The following is a 23,507-nucleotide window of genomic DNA, read 5'->3' on the forward strand; positions in this document are numbered from 1 at the left end:
CATTAACAAATTAAGAATATTGAATTTCAGTTCTAAGCTATCATAATGATTGAATGATCTACTGCAGTGTCTTCAATAAAGCATTGCTGTCAAGAATATTGGACAAATACAAGGTAAGAATGTTTGTTTTTGTGGTTTTTTTTTTTTTGGTAGGTAATTCTCCCCACAGTCTCCAAATATTATTTATTGTCTAATTGGTTTTGAATCCATTTTCAGCTGCATGTTGGCTTTTCAAAGAACAGGTGAAATATATGAAATAATTTAAAGGTGAGTATTGTCTTTATGTGAATTCCGTTGTACAGGGCAATGTTACAAGTTTTAGAAAGCTTTTCTTTAAGTCAGAAAATAATCTTATTTTCTCTAAGGTATTTAATCCTTTATCCTGATTTATGGTTCTTAGATAGTTTTGCAAATAATTTATTTCTCTTTTAATATGTTTTCAGTATTGATTGCACTAGTTCACAACTTCCAAGTAATTAAACCTAAATTTACAAACATTTTTAGAACAGACATCTGTGTATTAAGGGATTAGAAAATACTTATGTATTGTATTATACATATAAAATACCTATGTATTGTATTATATTTACTATGTGGACCACAAACCTGCATGCATAATACTGGTGATTATACACATTTCTGTCTGCTTAGGCTGTCATTCCCATTCATTTTGAGTAGTTCTTTTTAGTTTAGTTGTTAAGTGTTTGCAAATGCAGACATGGTTTAAATTCTGCAACATTCCAAGGGGGCCATTTGTCAGTACCTTTGTCAGTTCAGGAAGGCAAAAACAAAGATTCAACTTCTTAAACCATTTATTTTTTTACAACATATACAAATACAGTTTATTCAAGTCAGCAGAGAGAAAACAGTCCAGGTGGAAAAGTCACTTTTAAAATTGCTTATTTTAGATAGTCTCCAAACATAAAAGACTGGCACATAGTGATGTTGCATTGTCAGAATATTTTGACATGCTTGAAGAGGCAGAGGAAGACAACTGTACAAGTCACTCTGAAGAGCTTACACATCTATTGGAGCAAAATCTATTTTCTGCTATTTATTTTTGTGTTTAATTTGCTAACTCTGCCAAATGTCTATCACTATTTAAGTTACAAAATATTCATCACAGACAGGAAAAAATTGCCATCATTGTTACATTTAGTGGGCTACCCTAAAAGTAAACTGAGTTTTTTAGTGGAATAGTAACAGACCGTGATTAAAAATCAGATGTTAATTGAAGCAGTTGAAGAGCAGAACAGACAGCTGAGGATCAGAAGCTGCAGACTTAGCCTGTAAAGCTACCAGCAAGGTTTTCTCTTTTTGAAAAATAAACTACGAATGGAAGAGAAAATGTTCTTGAAATACTTAGATATTTCCACGTTGAAATGTTTAATTCTCAAAAGCCTGTGAGTTCTGGAAGCAGACACCTTCCTAAAAGCAGCTATTCAGACACCTCACCTAGTAATATTTGTAAGCAAGGAAAAGGGTGTCACTAGGCTTAAAAAACCAAGAACTTGAGATAGTATTTTTTAGTGTCCTGACTGCTCTTCCTGGGGTCAGTGGGGCAGGACCAGGAAGCCTTTGGGTGGCAGAGGAAGCAGCTCCTAGAGTGCCCCAGTTCCTACAAGCAGAGCTCTGCGTGCACACAGGAGCTGGCACTGCCCAGCTTTTGGCCCTTACAGTCACACACTGCAAGCACCACGTACTGCACAGGGAAAGAAAAGTAGCAGTTTTTAAATAGTACAGAATAAAAAGTTTTTTTGTTTTTGTCAATAGGCAACAGAGCAGGAGAAGCAAGAGATTTCCACCTGAAAAGTGTGCAGTGCAAGGCCTGCTACTGCTCAGAGACTGCATGTTTCTGGAAGATGTTGATTATTTACATTCCTTTCTTTCAAACTTTATCCTGGAAGCTGCTTCCTGTAAATAGTTTGTAGTGTAAAAATGAATGTATTTTCCTAATTTATGTCCATACTCAGCCAAAAGCATGGAAAAAGATGAAGTTATTTTTGTCAGTTTTGTCATAGGAATGTGTGGACAGATTCCTGCAGAAATAAAATCTGTGGCTAAACAGAATAAACATTCCTATTAGCATAACAACTTAGCACATGAAAGCTCTTTAACTGAGCTTTCACAGAAGTTAACAACTCCCCCTTGCTCTTTAATGCTTCAAGTTGTATTGTATTTCCACTACTTAGAACCAGCAAGAGGAAGAGCAGTGCAGTTCTTTCCCAAATTCACCCCAAAGTGTATCATGTTTCACCAAGAAAAGTTTACCTGAATATTTGCCAATACCTAAACTTTAAATTAAGTGATGCATGTACTTTAATGAAAATACTGGAGCAAGTTCATTAACCGTACACAGTTCCAGATGTCTACAGGCCTACAAAGTTAGGGTTTTTCAATAAAAAACCAAATATTTTGCTATTCTCTTTCACTGTGATAAACAGCAGACAAAGGAGGTTTTGACTGTGATTGATAATGGAGATACTTAAATAAGCTATTTCCACAGCTAGAAAAATTGTGTTAGCAGAAATAGTACAAAACTGCTGATTTTAAATGCCCACAAGGCTTCAGGCTAGTGTTAGGCCTGTGGTGCACAATATGACATGACTACTGGTGTCCCCTTTGCTTCCCCATGATTTTTTTTTTTTGTTTTTTTTATATCTGTGACAGAAAAGCCCTAGTGGATGACAACATGGGTATAAGAACTTTCTATGTTGAATCCAACTAATTAGCAAGGGTGTCTGCCATACTGTGATATTACAGGCGATAGTAAAAATTTTCACAGCCTATAAAGATAAAAAACCCCCAAATCCCAAAAAAACGCACCAACAAAAAAGAAAAAGCCAAACAGGTAAGGGCAAACTACAGGACATTAAGTGTTGTTTTTAAAATGCCAGGAAAAATTTCTCAGTGACATCAAACTGTTACTGTTTTAGAATAACAGAGAATGAAGAAACATTTTCAAAAATCATTGCAGTAGTTGAATTGTGCAGCAGGTTGATGTACTTCCCAGTAATTCCAAAGTATTCCAAAGCAAAGTGCATAGAACTTTGTGTAAGTTGTCACTTAACATTTTGCTCAGGCTCAGTCTTTTCCTTGGGCAGGGAGCACATGTCCCTCACAGGGAACTGGGGCTTGAGTTGAGTCATGTTGCTGATTTGCAAAATGCTGCTTTGGTACATAAGTTCAAAACTTTACTTTTGTGAAAGATGAGCAGTGGGAAGTGCATGGTCTCTGAGAAATTTGACCTTTTTATGTCTCTGGTTCTTTTTTTCTGAAAGCTGGAAGTGACCTCAAGAGGGCAGTTCTTGCTTTGGTAAATGGCTACTTTATAGGTATTTTCCGTAGTGTATAGTGAAAGACTTCACAGTTTCTGGTGACAGAATGCAGGTTCTGTCTGCTTGTTTATATGCCAGTTAATAACTTTGTTTTCTTTAATTTCACTTATTTATGGTGGGGGCATTAGCTGTCATACTGCCTGTAACTTCTTTTCCTTTGTTTAGGGCTTGCTTTAGTGAAACAAAAACATGAGCAGAGTAGTTTGTTCCCCACAGACACATTTCTTGTGGAGATCAAAGGGATGGCTGATGGCAGCAGTTGTTTAATTTGTGCCCCTGTAATGGATTATTTTAAATAACTAAACACATCAGTAACTCCCATGGAAGGAAAAAAAAAGAGACGACCATAACTAACTTAGATAACAAAAGATGAAATCAGCACACATAAAACTTCACAACAGTGTTTCTATGTAAACAGAATTGTCAAGAGTTATTGTGTAAAGTCCTTTATACTCTCTGGGTTTAACAGACAAGTAAAAAGACAGTTCCTGACTACATGGAAAAATGTGGTTTGAATTCAAAATTTTGAAATATTACACTTATTAATGCATTGTTTTGAATTTGGTCAGTACTGGGTATTAAACATCTTGTGCTGAAAAGAAAGAACTAGAAAAGTTCTAATATTTTTTTCCTCTAAATCCAGAGAAAGATAAAAAAAATCTGCGTTTTCTAAAAAGTAGTATATGATAAATATACTATACAATGGTATGCACTTTAAAACATGATCATAAATATTCTGTCTTTAAACACAAGCCTGGAAAACTAAATTTATAAGAAGAAAATGTTGTTCCTTGCCAAGGTCTCACTACCAGTAAGGTGTACTCAGCTATTGTACATTATTTTGTTAATGTAGAGAAACCATAAATAATTTTGAGTGTTTTGTGTATATTCACCAAAGTTAAACAGATATGCAAAGGAAGTTACAGTATATTTAAATCTCTTTACAATCACTTAACACAGTGTTTAACAGTAATCGTCAGGTAAAAGTGCGTTATTTAAATATAATACACATAAAAGACCACTCTGCTTCTCTGCCTTCAGCTTCCTTAGAGGCAACAAGCTAAAATTATCTTTTGTTTAAAAAGGGGAGGGTGATGACACGTGTTTGTTTACAACATACAGTCCAAGAAAACTTCTCCATCCGCCTATGGAGAATCTGCAGATGTGAAGAAACAGGAAGAGAGGAATCTTGGAGAGCTGACAGGCATCTTTCCCATCTACAGTATCCCATTTAGGATTCCCAGAGTCTGGATGTTAATCCAGCAGCATTGTCTGGATTAAGCATCTGTTGCACAAGCCACACAGTTCTGACCAGTTCAGTCTGCAGCAGGGTCCTTCAAAGGCACTGCAGAAGGATTCAGTCATGTAAATTCCATATTTTGGTTTCAGAAAAAAAAGGGAAAAAAACCCCAAGAAAACAACAAAACAAACCCCCAGCACAACAAAAACCCAACCAAATGCAGAAGAAGGAAAGTGACTCTGATTTTCCCATAATTTGCTTTGCTTTCTTTGAATTCAAATTGTTTAAATGCATTAGAGGGTTTATAGCAACCTAGAAATAAGCTATCAAATTAATCCCTTCCTATTTGAAATACCTTGCAAATGAAAACTGATTAAATTCTGTCAGTGACTTAGCAGCAGCATTACAGTTCATGTCAAATAATGCTTTAATAATTAGATGTATACAGAAAAAAAATGTAATCTTAAATGGGCCATTTGTGAGGTGGGATGATCAACACTGAAAAAAATTTCTTCATTTGCAATGAGCTGCAACTTCCCAGCTGCTGTCACAGTGCTGTAGTAGCACTGTGCAAGTGTCTGGTTAGTGTACAGTGCTGGGCAAGTGGCACTTACTAGCTCCATATAAATGGGACAGTCTCGGTTGTGTATTTCAGTTGTTTGAAGTCAAGCAAGATGGAAGAAATTGAAGAGATACAGAAAGGATAGTGTAAATGTTTAAACATTTCTGGCAAAATTTCCACAGACAGAAATTAACGCTATAAACTTGTTCTAGCTAAAAAAGATCACCAATCCTGATGATTTTGTTATCTGGACATAACAAAAAACAATAAAAGCTCTACTGCTCACTTCCATTTGCCGTGGCCCAGAGCAAAAGAGTAACAGAGCATCGCTATTTAAGCACAACTGTTGATAAAAATGAGTACTGCAAAAACAACTGGGATGCAACATTTTGTTTTAAATGGACAGAGAAAGTGAGTGAAACTGCACCACTGTGGTTCACCTGGAGCCCTTCCTGATGTCACCGTGCCTGTGCACGCCCGTGTACGTTTATGGATCATTCTGCCAGTCCTTGTGGCTCGCTTGGGAGCAGGATTCTCTGTGCCAGCTGCACCGAGGCTGCTCAGCGCTGGCCGGCGGCTCGTACCTGCCGCATTACTCGGCGCTGTCGCTGAAGGCCGCGGCTCGCTCCTCCCGGCCCTGGGCGCCGTCCGACAGCGCGGCCGGCACGAAGCCCCGGTACTGCTTGCTCGACTTGGTCAGCTTCTTCAGCTCACTGGTGAAGGAGATGCCTTTTCTCTTGTCGTCTCGTGCTGCCTGTAAAAAATAAAAAAAGATCGCAGAGGTGGTTTAACAGCTGCTCGTTCTCTGGGAAATAAGGAATGAATATGAAAACACCTGACACACTGCTGAGCAGGCCTCCCTCTAAGGAATTCAGTACAGCTGTGCTTTCATCCAGGCTCTTCCTTCTGATTGTTCTGAATAGATTAATTAAAAGTTATGCATTGTTAAAGATATGTTTAACAAATTTGGTGGTCTGTGTGCTTATAATACAGTTACTTTAAAGCAACAGCAGCTGTGGATTGGTGTTTGCTGGAAAGGAGAACACAGCTCCTTCTCCCAGCAGGCATGTACTTCATTCCTGCCATTTTTTAAAGCCTGAGATAAAGCAACAGAACAACTTTTTCACTGGCCAGGAATAAAGGGGACTTTATTCCACTAGCTTTTAAGTTCTGCCCATTTGAATGATCCTTTATTGTGACAGGGAACATGGCATGCACGGCCAGAAAGTTCTGAGAAACAGAAAGCTGGTAGCAGATAAAGGTTGCTCTGGATTTGCAGGCTGTGAGGGAATCATATTGTGGAATGTAAATGATGCAGTTTTGCAAAGGAATAACTAAGGGAGGTTCAGAGAAAAGAGGAAATCTGCTTTTTGCTGTAGTCTGTCCTCTCCGTCTGCCCTCATGCCAGTTGTCTCTCCCTTACATGGAAAGCAGGTTCCCATTAAGCTGATCACACACCATCTATAACATCTGCTGCAAAATACTGCATTTTTTACCTGAACCTGTTCTTTGAGCTTAAGGATAAATTTTCCTGCTCCCTTCCACTTGCTTTGGGCCTGAAACACACACTCTTGATCAGAGAGAATCCTCTGAGATGGTTTAGATGTTGAAGACTTTTTGTTTGCTGGCTCTTTAGTCACCTCTTCCAAAAGCACATAATCACTTGGGTTTGGATTGCTCAAAATGCTGTAGGAGTATTTGGCTTTGCAGAGAGTCTGTTTAAAAGCAGAAAAACAAAACAAAAACCAAGGCATTCCCTCAGATTCAGGTTACTAAACCGTTTCTTCAGCTAGTGCTGAGAACAAATCCCACCTTAGCTTGTTTGAAACCAACTTCCAGCCCCCCTGTTGAGGTGGGCACACAGCCTTACCTGCTGTATGACATCCTGAGCCGTGCTGAGGCGTGGAGCTTTGATCACGGTGCGTGGTTGCTCTGGGGAGACATCATGTACCTGAACAAAGAAGCTGTCATCCTCAGAGCTGATAGCTGCTTCTTCCTTTGCTTCTTGAAAGACATTTCTCTCATTTAAATTCTACAGAGAAAATGACAGACAATTTCATTTACTTAAGAGAGGTAACTAATAGCTTGTGGTCACACAAGGGTTTTATTACATGGAAATTGGAGACTGTGGTTGCCTCAGCTCCATTTTGTTAAATGCATTATAAGAGAGTTTTGACAAGCCACAATTGCTAATATTTAATAATAATGCTAGTAAATACTCATGTTTTCTAAAATTGACATCTGAAATACCTTGCATAGTAGGCGAGGAATGGAGATGTTTGCATGGCATCATATGTCACAAAAATGGTCCCTTAAATCCTTCCCTTATGTATACAAAATGATGCTTTCTCATGTAATGGTGCCAGTATGATGAGAGAAGGTGGAAAGAGTTCTTTTCTTTCCTGTCCCTGCACTAAAGTTAAAAGAATTTAGAGAGCCAGAATCTCAGAAAACATTTTCCTGTGGTGTGAAGGCTGCATGTTTCTCACTCTCCCTTTTCAATGACTCCTGCAGATTTTAGACAGAATTCCTCTTTGAACCCTCTTCTCAGAGAATGCATTTCTGTCCAAAGCCCTGGAACACTTGAAACACAGCTTGGATTCATAAGCTGTAAATATGGACTGTGTATTGCACCCTGTCACTGGACCTGCTCCTTGTTTTTCCAGTCAGCTTTGCAGCTTCATTCCTAGCTCCAAGCTCTGAGGTGCTGCTGTCTGCAGAAAGGCTCAAAATTATGGATAATGCTTTGAGGTACTCCCATAACAGGACAGAACAACAGCATAATTTTCATATGTGCTAAGGCAGGTTTGTACCCATTTTCTGAAGGAATGGGGCTTGGGAGGACACATGTGGCAGCATACACTGACAGAGGCAGTGCTGTAGTTAGTGGAATTCAGTAGGCTACTATTTCCACAAATAAATTTCTACCTTTTCATTTTTGTTCCAAATATTAGATATAAAGGAAACCAAAATGTGGAGTTGTATAAAATAATAGCAATTTGTCAAATTGAAGCTTTATCAAGAGTTGTGTCAAAATAAGCAAAAATTCATTCTTTTCAGTTTAAAGTATACCAGAGCAGCTCTGTCATATATATATATACGTAAAATCTGTGTACCAAGCAAGTGTTTTTATTTGCCTTACTGACCAAAGAAAGTGCCTCTGAAAACGGGATCATTAAGTGTCTTTCTCCTGCATTTTTGTCTCTGTCTCACAAGCCTGGGCAGTAGCATATTTTAAGCAGTAGATGCTTTGTTCATGGTATAAACTGAAGTAATATTCCTCCTTTAAATTAAAAGAAATCACCTATTTTATTATTTTAGCCTATAATTGATAATTTAATCATCCTTTGAGGCTTTTAGACTTAGTCTTTAATATTAAAATTATTTCTAATTTTTCTATTCAGATGTTAAATTGCTGCCATCTAAATTGATGGTGGTTTTCTGGAGTTCTGCTATCTATGATCCTTTGGTATTAACTATTATCTTTATATTAATTTCCTATCATGGTATAATCTAGATTTGCATTAAATTAGAACTATCACTTCCAAGAGAGTCACTGAACTGGTGACTGAGCCATAATGAATAAACACCACACAGCTGATACTGGAGCTGAGGGGGGTCCAGTTGGTGTCACCCAGGTGTATAAAGTCCAGTTGTGCTTCTCACTCAAGAGTTAAGGTTGTTTTAAAATAATGCACACAGCATTGACATTACTCACCAATTAGTGAAACAAATACTGCACCCTTTTGTTTTGTGGTCCTAAGAGCTATTTTTAGCTACTTTTCTAAATAATAATTTATCTAAAACAGACTTACTTCCTCTCGAGTTTTAAAGATAATTCTTCCAACATATCCTTCTTCTGGGAACCAACTGTTTAAAAGCTGCACTAGCCCTTCTTCAGGACCAATCACTCTCTGGAATGGTGGTTTTTTGCATTCGCTCTTTTCTTTTGATATAAAACTTTTCTCTTCCATCAGAAAATAGTCTGCAGCGCATGACTCGGTGCCTTTTATGGTAGCCAAGATCTAAGACAGACAACACACAACAATCAGAATGCTAAATATAAACACTGCATAATTAGTAGTTATAAATGAGAATGAATAAGGAAGCTTTAATAATCAGTAACTATTCTGACAGTGCAGGCAGAATTTCTGATGTGCTATTTATTATTCAGATATTTTACTCCAGGGTAATGTCCTGTTCTCTTTAGCCTAGCCAAGCAGTTCAACTATTCCAGACAAGGCAGTACTATTTAAGCTTATTTCGGTCCCTTTTGGCTGGCCAGAAAATTTATTCATAATCCCAGGACAGTACAGTCTTTTCCCACTGCTAGAATAACAATCCCTGCTGAGTTAACTGGTTTTTCTGCTCATGAACTTAGCCCTGTAACTTTTACTCTCTGTTCCTACAGTGCCTCAGTTCAAAGAATTGTGTATAAATGTTGTAAGAAGAACCCACTGCACCCGCTGACTATAACAGATTGTTTTTCTCACCTGCATATGCCCAAATACTAAAATACTAATACGGAATACATTCAAAGATTATAAACCCATTATCTGAAGCCAAGACTGGGAAAATTCCACTGATTATATTCTGTGTTTGCTGTGTAATTAATTCCACAGCAATGCATTTCTAACAGCACCGCTTGCTGTGATGAATGTGTGTGAGAAGTGCAGGAGACAGAGCTCCAGCAGGATGTTAGTGTGCATTCTGGCAATGAAGAGTCTCCAATTCAGCAGGAACTCACCTGATGGAGCAGCTGTGCAGCCGTGGCCCCCGCGCTCACACTGAAAACAGTGAAAGGCTCTGGGCCTGGAATTCCATGAACTGTCACTTTGTAAGTCACGGCAGCTTTCCTTTCTCCCGGGCTAAACAACTGTTCAGACAACATTCAACAGGTTACTGGACGTTTTTACATAAGCATGTTAGTTCTAGGTTGCTTAAAAGAAACTGCACACAAGTTGTGAGGGCCTTGACAAAGCAAAGCTGTTTAGTTCACACATGGCTCCTCCTTACCCTATGGTTCGAGACATCTAAAAAAACCCCAACAAACCCTCCAAAAGCCTCCATTGTATCTTGAAGATGAAGAGAAAAAGGAAATCTATCTATTTTTTATCTATTTTCTAGTGGGAATAGATAAACTACCACTGGACAAAGGGCCAACCTCCATCACTCATTCCCCATTCTAACTGAGCTCAGATATTTGGATTCAGCATACAGATTACTGGATGAAAAGCTATAGCTTTGTTTTAACCTCCAAACTATTTGTTCTTCCTTTCTACTCTAGTAATTCACCAAGGTACAAGTTTGACATGTATTCACAGGAGGTAATATCTGCAACACAGCTGTTGCACACAAAGGAGCTCAGAAGGTTTTATCTAACGCTTTTTGAGTCAGCAAAACGATAAAAATACATGTTTAAAGTTGTTAAAACACAAGTAACCCAGGTAGCCTCACAGTAAGGGCTTTTAAACAAAAATCACATCTATGCATGCAAATTTTTAGATATACAGATACCTGTAGGTATATATACATATTTACACATATAAACATGTGCATGTGCACACACATATATAAATCTGTATGTATTTATGGAACTGCAGAGTTCATCTTTTCTTGTAACAGAAATAAATTTTGCTTTCATTATTTTGAAGTTGTTGGTAATTTGCATCTTCCCGATTTTTTTTTTTTTTTCGTCTAAAATGCTTTGCTTGCAATTCATGCACAAAGGAATGCATGAGGCTGCACTGAACCTGACTGCTCATCCACATTCTCCCAGTTGAGAAGCACATTTCTTGTTCTATACCTAAATACAGCAGAGGAGCCAGACTTTGAAAATATTTACCTTCCTACAGTTTTATTCAGGTAGGATAACCTTACTTCCACCAAAGCCAAAAAAAAAAAAAAAAAAAAAAAAAAAAAAAAAAAAAAAAGTAGGCATCAAGGTATGTCTGAAGAATGTGTAGGATTGAGGGCTAACATCTTTGAACACTCTGGCCCTATAAATCTTCACGTCATAGCAGTTATTAAACCAAGAGTACAGGTAATTCACGTACACAAAAAATAAATTACCATAGATGCAGGCAGACTGTTTCCAGAGGGACTTTCTTCCATTCTCCGACTGTTTATGAACAAACTGGAAATTTCTAATGTTTCATTGTGTAGGTTATGGAGCTGGACATGCCTGTAGCCTAAAGAGGAAAAATCCTTCCATAAATACTTTGCCACATCCCAGGACACAAGTCTCATAAATGGAAAATTCAAATTTGCTGTATTTATAGCTACACTTTGCCACACAGGTAGGATTTGAAGCACTCTAATAGCACTGCATTAACACTCTGTACAACAGGGTAACACAAATCCTACTGTTGAGTGGCTCATAGAGTAACCTGCCTTTGTTTTACCATAATATTCTATAGTCATACATAAAATATCTAAATATCAGAACATGAATGAAGCAAGGTCAAATTCTCAATGGAAAATGCTTGTGTATGGCCAAATCTCCTCACATGCTAACCCAGACAGTTGTGTGACATTAAAGTGGCACAAAGCAAATGTAAGAGAGCTACTGGCACCATGGAAACTCTCTCCCCCAGGTGTGACTCAATTAGTGATGTTTCCTGATCTCTCACTTTTTTCCACCCTTTCTTCACAGCCGTGGCTGTGAGAAGTGCAACTCCCCTCTGCACAGTGGTCAGTTGTTGCAGCAGTTTCTTGGGCGAAGGAGAAGGCAGGAGTGAAAGCACTCCAAGCTTCCTAAGGGAGCAGCCAGTCCCCTGGTGAACACAGCCCCAGGAACAGGTGTGGACCACCCTGCCTCCACAACAGCACAGGATGGGACTTTTTACAAGGCACTGGGGCAGCTGCCAGCTCCCCGGAGTCCTAGATCAGCACTGCACTGCCAGGCTGTGGTGTGCTGTCTGGTATTTGCTCCCTGTCTCCTCTGGAAAAAAGCAACTGATTTAAGAATTCCCCTCTGGAAGGATTCAGCCCAGGAATCTGCTGGACCATTTTGGCCGAGGGTGCCACCAGGAGCTACACCGTACCTCTCTTCAGGGCTCTCAGGGGAATGATCCTCTGGGCTGTTACAGCTGAGCAGTTATTTTCAACAACCGCAAAGCGGAGAAAGACCAAATCTTCGAAGTGAACGCGGAAAAGGAACTGCTCGTTCCACATGGGGTTGAGAGTGTTGCGGTGGATGGGCTTGGTGCGGAAGTGGCAGCTGTCCAGGGGCATCCCCAGCACATCGATCTCGATGCAGGGGCTGCCCGTGCTGTTGCTGGGGCAAACGTTCTGGCCGGACACGATCTGCAGCCGAGGAGCACGGAGAACAATTAGTGGAGAAATCCCTATCCTGCCATGATCCTGAACTGAATACTGCTCAGCACATCCCTAAGCACAGTTTGTTAACGTGCTGAATTAATTACAACATTCACTTTTGTGATTGCCAGGGCAATGAGTTCAAAAGCAGAGCTCCCTCAACCGTCCCACCCCCAACATCACTGCTATGGTATCTTTCCTCTGCAAAAATACTCTATGCAACTGGTCAAGGCATCTGAACATTAATCCAGAATGAATGTACCAGTAATGCAGTCAAAAAGGATCACATTTTCTTCTCCATTACTCTGGGGTGATGGCATTGAGCTCTGGCTCGCTTTGGCATACACAACACAAGAATTAAGTGTGCAATTACCACAGCTGGGAAAATTCTGATTTTTATAAATTTCACTTTTCTGACACATTTCCTGGAAAGGACTAGTTTCTGAGAGTACATTTTTTTGGCCACAAATCCATGAATTATATATCTTGTTATGTAAGTTACAAAAAATTATTTTTTCAAGATTCAGTACAGCTTTTCATAATGGCTTTTTGTGCAGCTTTTCAAGTGTTCACAAATGTGTAGAACATCAAGGCACATATGTAATTTTACACAGTTGTGTAGTGCCAGGGAAAATGCTTTCAGGACTGAGTTTCAACAAATACTGTGAAAGAAACAGGGGAAGTAACTACGGATACAAATCAGCCAATACAATAAAATAAAGACAAATCGTTGTTCCTTTCCTCTCCAATTTCTGTTAGTTAGGCTGACCTTTGGAAGCAACATTTAAAAATTCAATCTTTTCATTTAGAAGTGTGACCGTAATGCTGATTAAAGACTGTAGTTGCATATTGTCTACTTCTGTTTGCCTGCATGAAAATTCCCTTTTCATGTACTTACTGTTAAAGAATATATAGCTGGCTCCTTATTATCAAGGTCTCTTTCCAATGGACAAAAATGCTGGTACATTGAACAGTTTTTATCCCACAGAACTGGAGGTTTCAGAACATATCCACAGCCACCGTTAGCCTCAAACATTGCTGCATTGAGTTGCAGAGGAAGATCTGTGAAATTAAGGCAGCCAAAACTGACAGAGAGCAATGGTACAATGAAAAACTGTAAAAGTGAAGACAAAGTCATGTTTGAAGTATATTTTTAAAAATTATTTTAGTTATGTACTATTCCTGGTTTTCAGAACTGTCTGTGATTTATGTGTCCAATCTATCTAGTAATTACACAAAACTCTAAGAACAGTTCATTCTTTTCCTTTCCATTGTCTTTATTGAACTGTAGGGCTTGCCTACAACAGTTCTCTGGGAAGTCTCTAGGAATGTGCCCTGAGCTGCATAATGAAAGAGCGCTGTAAATGTCCTAATGGATCCCCCATGGAAAATGTGAAGGAACACAAGATAGCATAGCAAATATTCAAAAAATTATCAACATTAAACCAGCATCCAAGGCAGCACTTCCAAGTGAAAAATACTTCAGTACCTTTTTATGCTTAAAATTATCAGAAAGGTATAACAGTTAATTGAACTGGGAGAAAAAAACCAACCTTCAGCAATAAAATAAATATAAAAATGTTAGTGTTGCTGTCCAGGCACTTCTGGGTTATCAGGGAACCTGCTGCATTGGCATAAAGCTCCTGGACTCTGAGGTCACTGCCCTCAAGGACCAGACTGTTGTGCTATGAAGCTGCTTGTGGCTGGGGTGCAGATACAGGAAGGTCCCCTCGGGAGAGCAGGAAAAAGTAAACAGGGAAAATACAAATTCATGACTTTAGACCTCCTATCACATTTCTAACGTATTAAAAGCTGGGTTTGGGCAGCCTTACCGTCTGTTTGGTAGTTCAGAGCCACGAGCTGCACACCGTGGAGCCAGAAGATGAGGGGGTGGGGGTTGGAGGAGTCGATGCGCGTGGCAGCGGGGTAGGTCCTCAGGAGCTGGCAGGTGGTGTGCTGGATCAGCTTCTGGGAGTAGCGCCTGCAGAGCCGCTTGGCAGCGTTCTCGTTCAGGGACGAGATGTGATAGCACTTGGGAGTCCTTATGATGGCACTGAGGGAGGCTGGAGAGTTGTAAGGAGAGCAAGGATCTTCCCAGGTCTGCCGCATCGCATCGAAAGGACCTGGAAAAGAAACGGTGCCCTCAAGGTACAGCTGCAGGTCCAGAGGCTCCAAAAGTGCAATGTTTTCCAGTGGAGTATGTGTGTGTGCTTTGGTTATGGTAAAAAAAGGTGATCCTGGAAAATCACACTACTCGGGGCAAGTGTCACAGTGGTTCTCACACAGTAAGAACAATCCCTGAGAGGAAACACAATGTCCAAGTACTGAAATAATACCACGATTAGATGTGCTAACAAGCACTTTCATAAATATATACCTCATTGGCATTTGCCTGAATAAATCAAGGAATAAAATTCCCTTCTTCTCATTTATACATTTTACATGAGGAAGAGAGGCAAGACTGAAAGCCATCTGCCAATTTTCCAAGTAGACATCTACAGAGACTGCGAAGTTAGGGGAAAAAGGCAGCAAAATACTTATATGCTTTAGAATTAGGCACCACACTTCTTCACTTTTAGGACATTGGCCTCTAGAAGGAAATCTCTTCTGTCTGCTGCAGTCATGCCCTTGGGGTGCAAGAAATACAACCCTCCCTGAGCCAGAAAATGAGTTCAGAATATCTCTTTATGGCAATCACTTGAAAGGCAGGGGATCTGGGTCTTACTCCTGCTCCAGAACCTTTCCTGTACTTTCTTTTTATTTCTTTACATCTGTGCATAGGCAGAGGCACAATTTCCAGGTTCACAAACTGAATCACCTGCACGGTCTAATTTGCATAATTACACATTTGGACTTGGCTGAATTTTAGGCTGCTAAATTCTAAGTTCAGACAATAAAAACTCTTTTCTGCACCAGCCCAACAGTTCTGGTTTTCATTTGTACTTTGAAAATACTCACTTATATCTTCAAAAATATAAACTTTAAGATACTTAAAATGTACATTAGTTTTGAATTGTTTATGAATTAGGATCATCATATTTCTCATCAAGTATCCTGATATTCCACACTCACCACTTCAGTTGTAATAGTGGTACTGTAATAGCTGCTGGGAACATTTTACACATTGCAAAGTATTTGATCTTTAACAACTTGGTCTGGTACATGTGTTGGACTACAGAGTCATTCCACGTGACTGGTGGAAGAAGATGTTAACTTTACCTTTTCCAGATGCTTTGGCAAGAGCAGCTGACTCCCCAGGGCTCAGCCTGCCAGGATTGTTGCCAAAAATGGACTTCCTGCTTTTTCTTTCTTTTCCTCTGCTAGAGCCAGATGGGTTTAGAGTTGACAAGCCTGTTCCCATAAATGTAAAATAAATGAGCCAAAAAACATGACCAAGAGGGCAAGACATTTTCCACCATATTTTACATTATTTTTGAAGGCATGAATACTCCTGTTATATAGCACACAGGACAAGCAGTGTATTTTTCTCCACAATTTAATTTCAGCATCTTTAAATATATACACTCTTTTATATATGTATATATTATGTATGGGTTTATATATAATGCATATATGTATGCATTTATATAATGTATATAGAAACCCATATGAAACAATACAATATACAATTCTCTCTCTGTGATATAACTTTTCTCCATTTTACTTTTTGGCTTGAAGAAGGTAAAGGCTTTCTCTCCAATTAATAAAGGGTCCAAAGTGATACAAAAAAAATCTGCAGCAACAGTCCCGAAATATTCATCCTAGAAATAATTTTAAAAAATAGAAATATGTTCTACAGAAGCAATAAATCTGCACAGTAGTGAATATAATGGAATTCATCTAGGTTACGATACCTACATAATTAAATAAATGCAAGAATATGATTTTAAGATATAATGTAATGTAATGTAATATCACATTATATGTCCAAATGCTGTTGGTTAAACAGTTTAACTTCAAAATGTTTTCAGAGTCATCTTCTTCTGTTTATTTGAACTTCAGTGTTGGTAAATACAGTTAGGTGTGCAAAATCCATTACATATTCAATGGTCAATATGTACTAGGAGTAGAGCTGGAAAGCTCTAGTATAGCTATTATTCAAACTTGTGCATTCTAGAAACATAATCATTAAAAGTCATGACCTGAATCTTGGTGAAGTAAACAGACTAAATCCTACTTAAGGTCAATTTCTTTCTGTTGGCTTGGAGAGATCACAGAGCAGATCAAAATTAAAGTGCACAATAATTATTCTGACACCCACAGCAATGAGATGTGGGATGCTCCTAGAAGCCCAAGATGTATTTGTGATATAGAATGTAACAAAGTAAACCCACTCTTACATGCCTAATGGTGACTCCTAAAACGTCCCACATTAATTCACATCAATTCACACCTGCCTAAAGACAGTTCTAGATTTAATACTAATATTTCAAATACAAATGTAAATCACAAAGAGGATACATTGGCCTCTTCTGATTGAAGACTGCCCACAGCTGCAAATTTTCAGCTCTCCATCTTTATGGCATGTGTACATGTACTTAATAAAATTATGCACACAATTTCAATGGAACTGCTTGGGTTAGTAGTATTCAGAACGTATATAAATGTTTTCCACGTTGGAGATGTATTGTCTCTTTTAGCCAAAGCATACACATAAACCACAGAAGATGGTAGAAATTGGGATCAAGGAATATGAACTGACTAGAAGAACGAGGAGTTATGCACTGTGTGCTTCCAGCACTATTTAAACCCAGTTTTGAATGGATCAGATGGATTTGGCAAGTTTCAAAATCCTGTTGTGGAGACAGTCACTGAGGAAACAAACTGACCTCCTACATGAGCAGACTGAGTGCAGAGCCCTGGGGCTGACAGCCCCATGTGATGGCCACAGGGTACCCTGCAGCTGGCAGCTTCCTCTCGGTCTGTCACACTTTGCATGTTACACATCTCTCCCCACAGACAAGCTCCATTTTGCACTCCAATTTAAACCTGACTTCAAAATATAGCTCTACCAATTCATAGAATCATCAAATCACAAAATAATAGAGATTGACAAAGATATGGAAGTAATCTGGTCCAACTCTCTGGTCAAAATAGGACCAGCTCAGATCCCACCATACTGTACATAAATCATATTGTACTACCAGAGGGTCAGAGTAAATGTTTTGTGTTTCCCTACAACTCCTTGCCATGTTCTTCAAGTTATGGAATTTAGTGCCCATTTCATGTGTTAGATATAAGCACAGTGCTTCTTTACTACTTCTGGACTTAATCTAGAGGATTACAAACTTCCCTGCTCTTCCTCTCACCATGCTAACGTAACAGGTTAAATTGTAATTGTCACCTTCTCACCATGTGCTTCAGACCAACAGAAAATCTGCAGGTATGCAGACCTTAAAAGGGAATTTACAGCATTTTTATATGTAGGGTACCCCTTTTTACGTTCACTTTAACTTCTTGAGAAGCGATACTACAAGGGCAGACAATCTGGTATGATGGAGATAGTGACTGAATTTCATGTTGGTGGGTGCTGGTGACTCCCTGCTCCCTCCATATGATTGTGCAAATCCTGCTCTTATATACTCAGTTTCTCTACTCATTGTGTAAGGATCTCAGCACCAAGGTGCCCAGCCATGTGCCAGCAGCAGTGCTCAGGGGTGATCCACTGCCCTCAGCTTGGGTGACCACAGAGAAGAGACCTCCAGCCTCTCAGATAATGGTGCAATGATACCCAACACACTGGAATTCAAGTTAAGCAAGGACTGTAAGGTCAAAGAGTACAGAAACAACAAGGACCATGGTGGGTTCCTTGTTACCAGAGGTTTTATAAACAAAAAATGTTATTTTCTCCACATGATAAATTCTGTTTTGACCAGGGAACACTTAGGGAAATCTGTGTTACTCAGTAGGTTACAGTAAGTAAACATTATGGTCCTTGTCCTTTTTTATAGTCACAAATCAGTGATTAACATTCAGGGATGTAGTCAAGTGTAAACACAGAAAAATTATAGGAAGACAGAAGAAATAAAGTATTTACATCATTGATCAGACACTGACATGAATCCTGCCCTCCCCCTTTCCAAAACTCCTGCATTTTCTGAGTTGGTTAGGAACACAGGCACTAGAGCTGGAGAGTCATGATCTAGCAGCCTTATTCCCATCATTAATGCTGGGTAGGGCACTGCACCACATCTGTGCCCTCTGGCTGAGCAAAGCAATCCAATCAGTGGCACAGTGGCTATGGAACTGTCTCAGAGGAGCCAGTATTTGTCTCAAAGGAGACAAAGTTTGTTGGAAAAGTAATTTCTACAGCTTTATGTGTTCATCTGTGAAAGGAGGTAATCTTGTTAATTATTCCATTTATGATCCCTTTAAAGCAAGAGGAAGATATCTGCAGGTATTTCTTTAATAACCACTATTACATTAAAAATTAAATATTTCAAAGTTTTCTTAGAATATCAGAATTTTTTATGTGTCAAAATGCTTGGAACAAACCAAAGTATCCCCATTTAATCTTGAATATCTTTCTTTAAAAGAAAATATTTTACTTGAAAGATAATCTCATTGCAGATTTTATTAAAAAGAGTATCAGATTTGGATTTTTAGAAGTCATTATTTTAACAAGTGACACCTACAATTTTTAAAGTTATAAAAGATTATAAAAGAATGTCTGTCCATTTTTCAGCCTGCTTATCTTGCTTATTTGACACTACTTTATGTTTGGTTAGCTTCTCTAATCTGATTATAGTTCTGTTTGTGTAAGATCATGATTTGGCAGAATTGCTAACTTTTCCACAGAGAACTATTCCAGTAAAGAGCAGATTTTTCATTCAAAACATTAAATATATCAATAAACAATAAATTCTCAATTTAAAAGTATTTATGTACATAGTATGAACCAAAATATACTCAACCTCATATTTCAGTACTGAACAAGTGCCTATCAGTGATCTCTTCAGTTACTCCCTCTCCTTTACTCTGCAAAAGTTATTCTTCCTACTGTAGAGAAGATTTTCTCACTTCCATAACTGCTTCCATGAAGATTGAGTGAGAGTGTGCAAGCAGCCGCCCTCACCCATCCTATGAAAAGGTGCTTTACCCCTGCAAATGCCTCCTCTCCTGTCCACTCCAAAGAACAGAAAATGCAGCTGTAGGCAAAGGTGAAACACAGTAAACAGAGGTCACTTAAAAAATGTGACACACTCTACCTTCAAGGCCTTAAGAATATTATCCTTCTTAATTCAGTAGGACCTTACATGGAAACTCAGAGCTCTTAAGATTAAGCTTTCTGTCATCTGGCATTTGGCAGTGAAACAGTTGTCTAAGTTGTGAAGACTGGCAAATTTCACTTTTGTAAACATTTTAATATGACAAACAGTATGCATTCACATAATTTATGAACGCTACTTCTCAGCCAGGAGCTGCTATTATGAAGACTACCAAATCATGAAGAACGAACCTCCTCCAGTACTTCAAACTAATTCAAAACATAAACATAATGTCTCCAGGAATTAGAAAGCTTAAAGCAATAAAACAGGGCAGTGTACTTACCCGGGAACTTTACAGCTTGACAGTAAATGACAAGATCTGATAGCTCTGGGGCTATTTGTCTGCTTTCCTTCTTATTTTGTGGAAGATAGAATTCTTCACCCAGCTCCATGTCATAAACCTGAGTGACAACACCAAGAACATTTAATAATATTACTGAATGTAGAAGAACTCTTGCACATCTTACTTATGTCTTTAAAATATTTTATCTCTTTCTTCTTATATGCTTTCTGTTCTCACCTAACAAATCTCCCTCCCATGTGTACATTTCTGATCAATACTTGTTACTCATTCTGCAGTACTGTGTAAAGGCCTTACTCAGAGTCAGTTCTACAAACATTTAGACAAAACACATCCATGTTGTGAAGAATATACAATACACTAACCAGTAATACACTGGTTCTTTTAATACACTAACCAGTAATATACTGGTTATTTTTTCAGATGATTTAATAAGAGGTGCTGTGATTATCTGATAGTGCAGTATTTTAAACTTATTTTGAAGCATAAAGATGCTGAAGATTCAGACTAAATCATCCGTTTCATCAATATTAATTTTCAGCCAAGCAGCCTATATATACTATAACCTCTGAGGACTTCTCTTGAACAGTATGTTGAGCATTTGTTCTACTTAGGCTATTTTCTCTGGTGTCTTTTCCATGCTTTCTCTGGTTCCTCTTCATTAAAGTGCATTTGCTATCTAATGTCTCAGTTACCGAAACTGTCCAAATCCTTTTGAACCTGGTTATATATAAAAGAGCAGCTGAGAAGAAAGAGGGAAAAAGCAGAACTACCTTTCCTTTATTATTGTAAGTATCAGCCTTCTTTAGTCGTTTGGCATTCTCTTCATTATATTCAAACTGCAGTTTATCACTTGATAATTTATTCTCTGGTCGATCTTCAAGAATATTATCTAAAAATCAATAGGATTTTAATAAACATAAAGCCAAACAATTTCAACTGGAAATTTAATTTGAATTAACAATATTTGTGGACAGTGTTGTGAATTTTATATGAATAATTAGATGCTAAAATAATGCATTTACCGGTCAGAGCATCATCCTCTAGTATTAATCTTCTATTTAAAAATTTAATGCTTGGGTTTGGGTAAGACATTGCCTTTCCTTTAAAGCCCATCCTTTTGTGCTCAGAAGATCATTAAAACCAAACCATCTAATGAATTAAGTTTACCATTGAAAACAATTGATATTCCCGAATGACAAAAAAATGCCAAAGTCCAAGCACAATTAACCCCATCAAACAAATGCTGTGCACATTTTGTACAGCAAGTTTTGGCTTTCCTCTCTTTACTTTCACCATGCACAAATATTTTTTACATGTACAGAAACTCCTCTTCAAAGCTATATCTTTTTCAGAGAACAGTATGCCTAATAATGATTTGGTCTTTCTGGACCAAAATGTCACAGCTGTCACAAAAGGAATGGTTTCAATTTATTCCTGATATTCCTGATGCTTTGACCATATTCTTTTTATGCATAACACGTGTCACACATGCAGACTTCTAACAGTTCCTGACCAGTTAACAATGCCATGTAAGAATCACTGCTTGCATTTATAATATGAACTAGAAACTATATATTCACACTGTCACATTGAACAGGCTAAAGATGCAGTGCTGATTTCATGCAGTTAAAATGCTCAACCAAGTGGCTTTTACCTTCCTGGCTGTTAGGAGCAGGAGAAGCATTAAGGACATCAGCTACAGGGATACGAGTCAGACAGGGAATAAGAGTAAAGGGAATTAAGATTTAGAGCCAGAGAAATGAAAAGTAAGTGTCAGTTCTAAAATGATTAGCCTTATGCAAAAAAATGTATCGGTAAGAAAAATAAAACTGAATCTCTTTTATAAAGTTTACAGATCATCATTTAGATTAGATTTAGCAAAATATTAAGATAATTAAAGACTTCAAAGACTAATCATTGTAATACAGTAGTAAACCATGCTGAAGATTCCTTCATATACTAGAAGGTGTAAATGTTTCTCGCTAGCTTCATATTTTTCAAACTTTCTCTTAACTAGAACAGTGCCAAAAAGTCACTTACTACAATCAGTTTGCAAAATTTTCTTGGCAAGTCTGTTAGCAAAGATTTGAGGTTTCATAGCAATTTACATCTACATCATCTCCACCCTGTTCCTCACGAAGAGTATGCTCAAGTAGACAGCTAGGCCAACTTTCAGGCAAAATGCTACTGAAGGCTGCATTGACATCAAACTCATAAATAAAACTACTATTCCACAACCATTGTCAAGTCTTGAACTCCATTTGTTAATTTTGTGACTCTTTTTAAAATCACTAAACACAGAATCAAGTAATATAAGCAAGAGACCACCTGGAAAGAAGTCCTGCGCTGCAGGACATGCTCAAGCCTTACACCTCTCTGAACATGGCACCTAGAACTTAAATGGGTCCCCACCAGAATGAAAAGTGCAGTGAGTGAAGTACTCCACTGTTCACCCAGGAGAACATCCCCAGCTGTGTCAGACCAGTTGTCCATCTGGCCCAGTATTCTCTTTCTGATAGTGGCAACAGAACAACCAGCCACCCATCGCCACCTCAACAACCACAATCGAATAATAGGGATGTTGGACCAAATACTGCTACCAATAACAACTGCTTATAAAGCTCTTCATTAATTTGTCCAATCCTTTTTTTTTAATATTCTGATGCCATTTGGCCCTGCAATTTCCCATGGATGCACATTCCAGAAGTTTGCTACCAGCTGCACAAATATTTTACCTGTTTTAGACTGATCTTCCACTTGTTTTACTGAGCACCTGCTAGATCTAACAAGTAACATTCTGTGCTTCCCTTAATCCACCACTTCATGACTTAGTAAACCTGCTTCCAACTCACCCGAGTCCTCTTCTCTGCCAGCTGAAAAATTTCAGCCTTTTCAGACTCGTGCAAGGACACTGCTTACCCTGAACTGCTCATTCCTGAACTAGAATATTCACGTCTTATTACTACAGTTCTAACAAGAGCACTGTAACAAACAAAGAAATAAATATAGTTACCATCAGAGAGAGATTCATAGTCATAGTCATATTCATCCTCCTCATCTTCTTCCTCTTCATTGGTAGGTGTGGGGTTGCTAGCACCATTGCTAGCCTGTGCTTGCAAATGTGCCAGCTGATGAGCCTACAACAACAGAAACACTTATCACATCATTGCTAAGTACTTTTAAAGAAAAAAAGTTTTCATCACTGTTTGTATCTTGTTTTGTTTATATGAAAACACTGAATATATTAAGTGAGAAATAAGTAGGTTGCTAAGATGAATCTAACATACCATTCTAGGGGTTTGAACATAAAGAGAACTTGTATTGCAAGAAAAACAATAAGATATGAAACCTAATTAATTATGGGGAAATGCCCAAGTTGCACATCATTCAATACTGTTTTTTTCCAGTCTGAGATATGCTGTTTCAGAAACAGTTACTTTTTCAAAAGATGGAGAATATCCATATACTGATCAGT

The 23,507-nt window shown here is 38.3% G+C and overlaps 1 protein-coding gene across 7 annotated transcripts in view; it reads right to left on the reverse strand.

The window, feature by feature from the left end:
• Positions 1–794: 794 nt before the first annotated feature.
• Positions 795–23,507, reverse strand: part of PLCE1 (phospholipase C epsilon 1) — a 154,305-nt gene continuing 131,592 nt past the window's right edge. For 4 of the 7 annotated variants that reach the window (XM_085583639.1, XM_085583638.1, XM_085583641.1 and 1 more), the window contains 14 exons: positions 23,046–23,169; positions 21,687–21,728; positions 20,803–20,921; positions 20,012–20,129; positions 15,680–15,811; positions 14,293–14,583; positions 13,359–13,522; positions 12,187–12,448; positions 11,213–11,331; positions 9,888–10,016; positions 8,956–9,165; positions 7,011–7,172; positions 6,637–6,855; positions 795–5,894 (listed from right to left, as the gene is read on the reverse strand). In XM_085583639.1, coding sequence (XP_085439765.1) covers positions 5,733–5,894; positions 6,637–6,855; positions 7,011–7,172; positions 8,956–9,165; positions 9,888–10,016; positions 11,213–11,331; positions 12,187–12,448; positions 13,359–13,522; positions 14,293–14,583; positions 15,680–15,811; positions 20,012–20,129; positions 20,803–20,921; positions 21,687–21,728; positions 23,046–23,169 — 2,253 coding nt within the window. In that variant the 3' untranslated portion in view covers positions 795–5,732. The remainder of the gene's footprint in view (positions 5,895–6,636; positions 6,856–7,010; positions 7,173–8,955; positions 9,166–9,887; positions 10,017–11,212; positions 11,332–12,186; positions 12,449–13,358; positions 13,523–14,292; positions 14,584–15,679; positions 15,812–20,011; positions 20,130–20,802; positions 20,922–21,686; positions 21,729–23,045; positions 23,170–23,507) is intronic. The other 3 variants (XM_085583642.1, XM_085583640.1, XM_085583637.1) reach the window with 2 other exon arrangements.

This window comes from Lonchura striata, chromosome 6 (assembly GCF_050655825.1).
Source record: "Lonchura striata isolate lonStrDom1 chromosome 6, ASM5065582v1, whole genome shotgun sequence".
Taxonomy (NCBI): domain Eukaryota; kingdom Metazoa; phylum Chordata; class Aves; order Passeriformes; family Estrildidae; genus Lonchura; species Lonchura striata.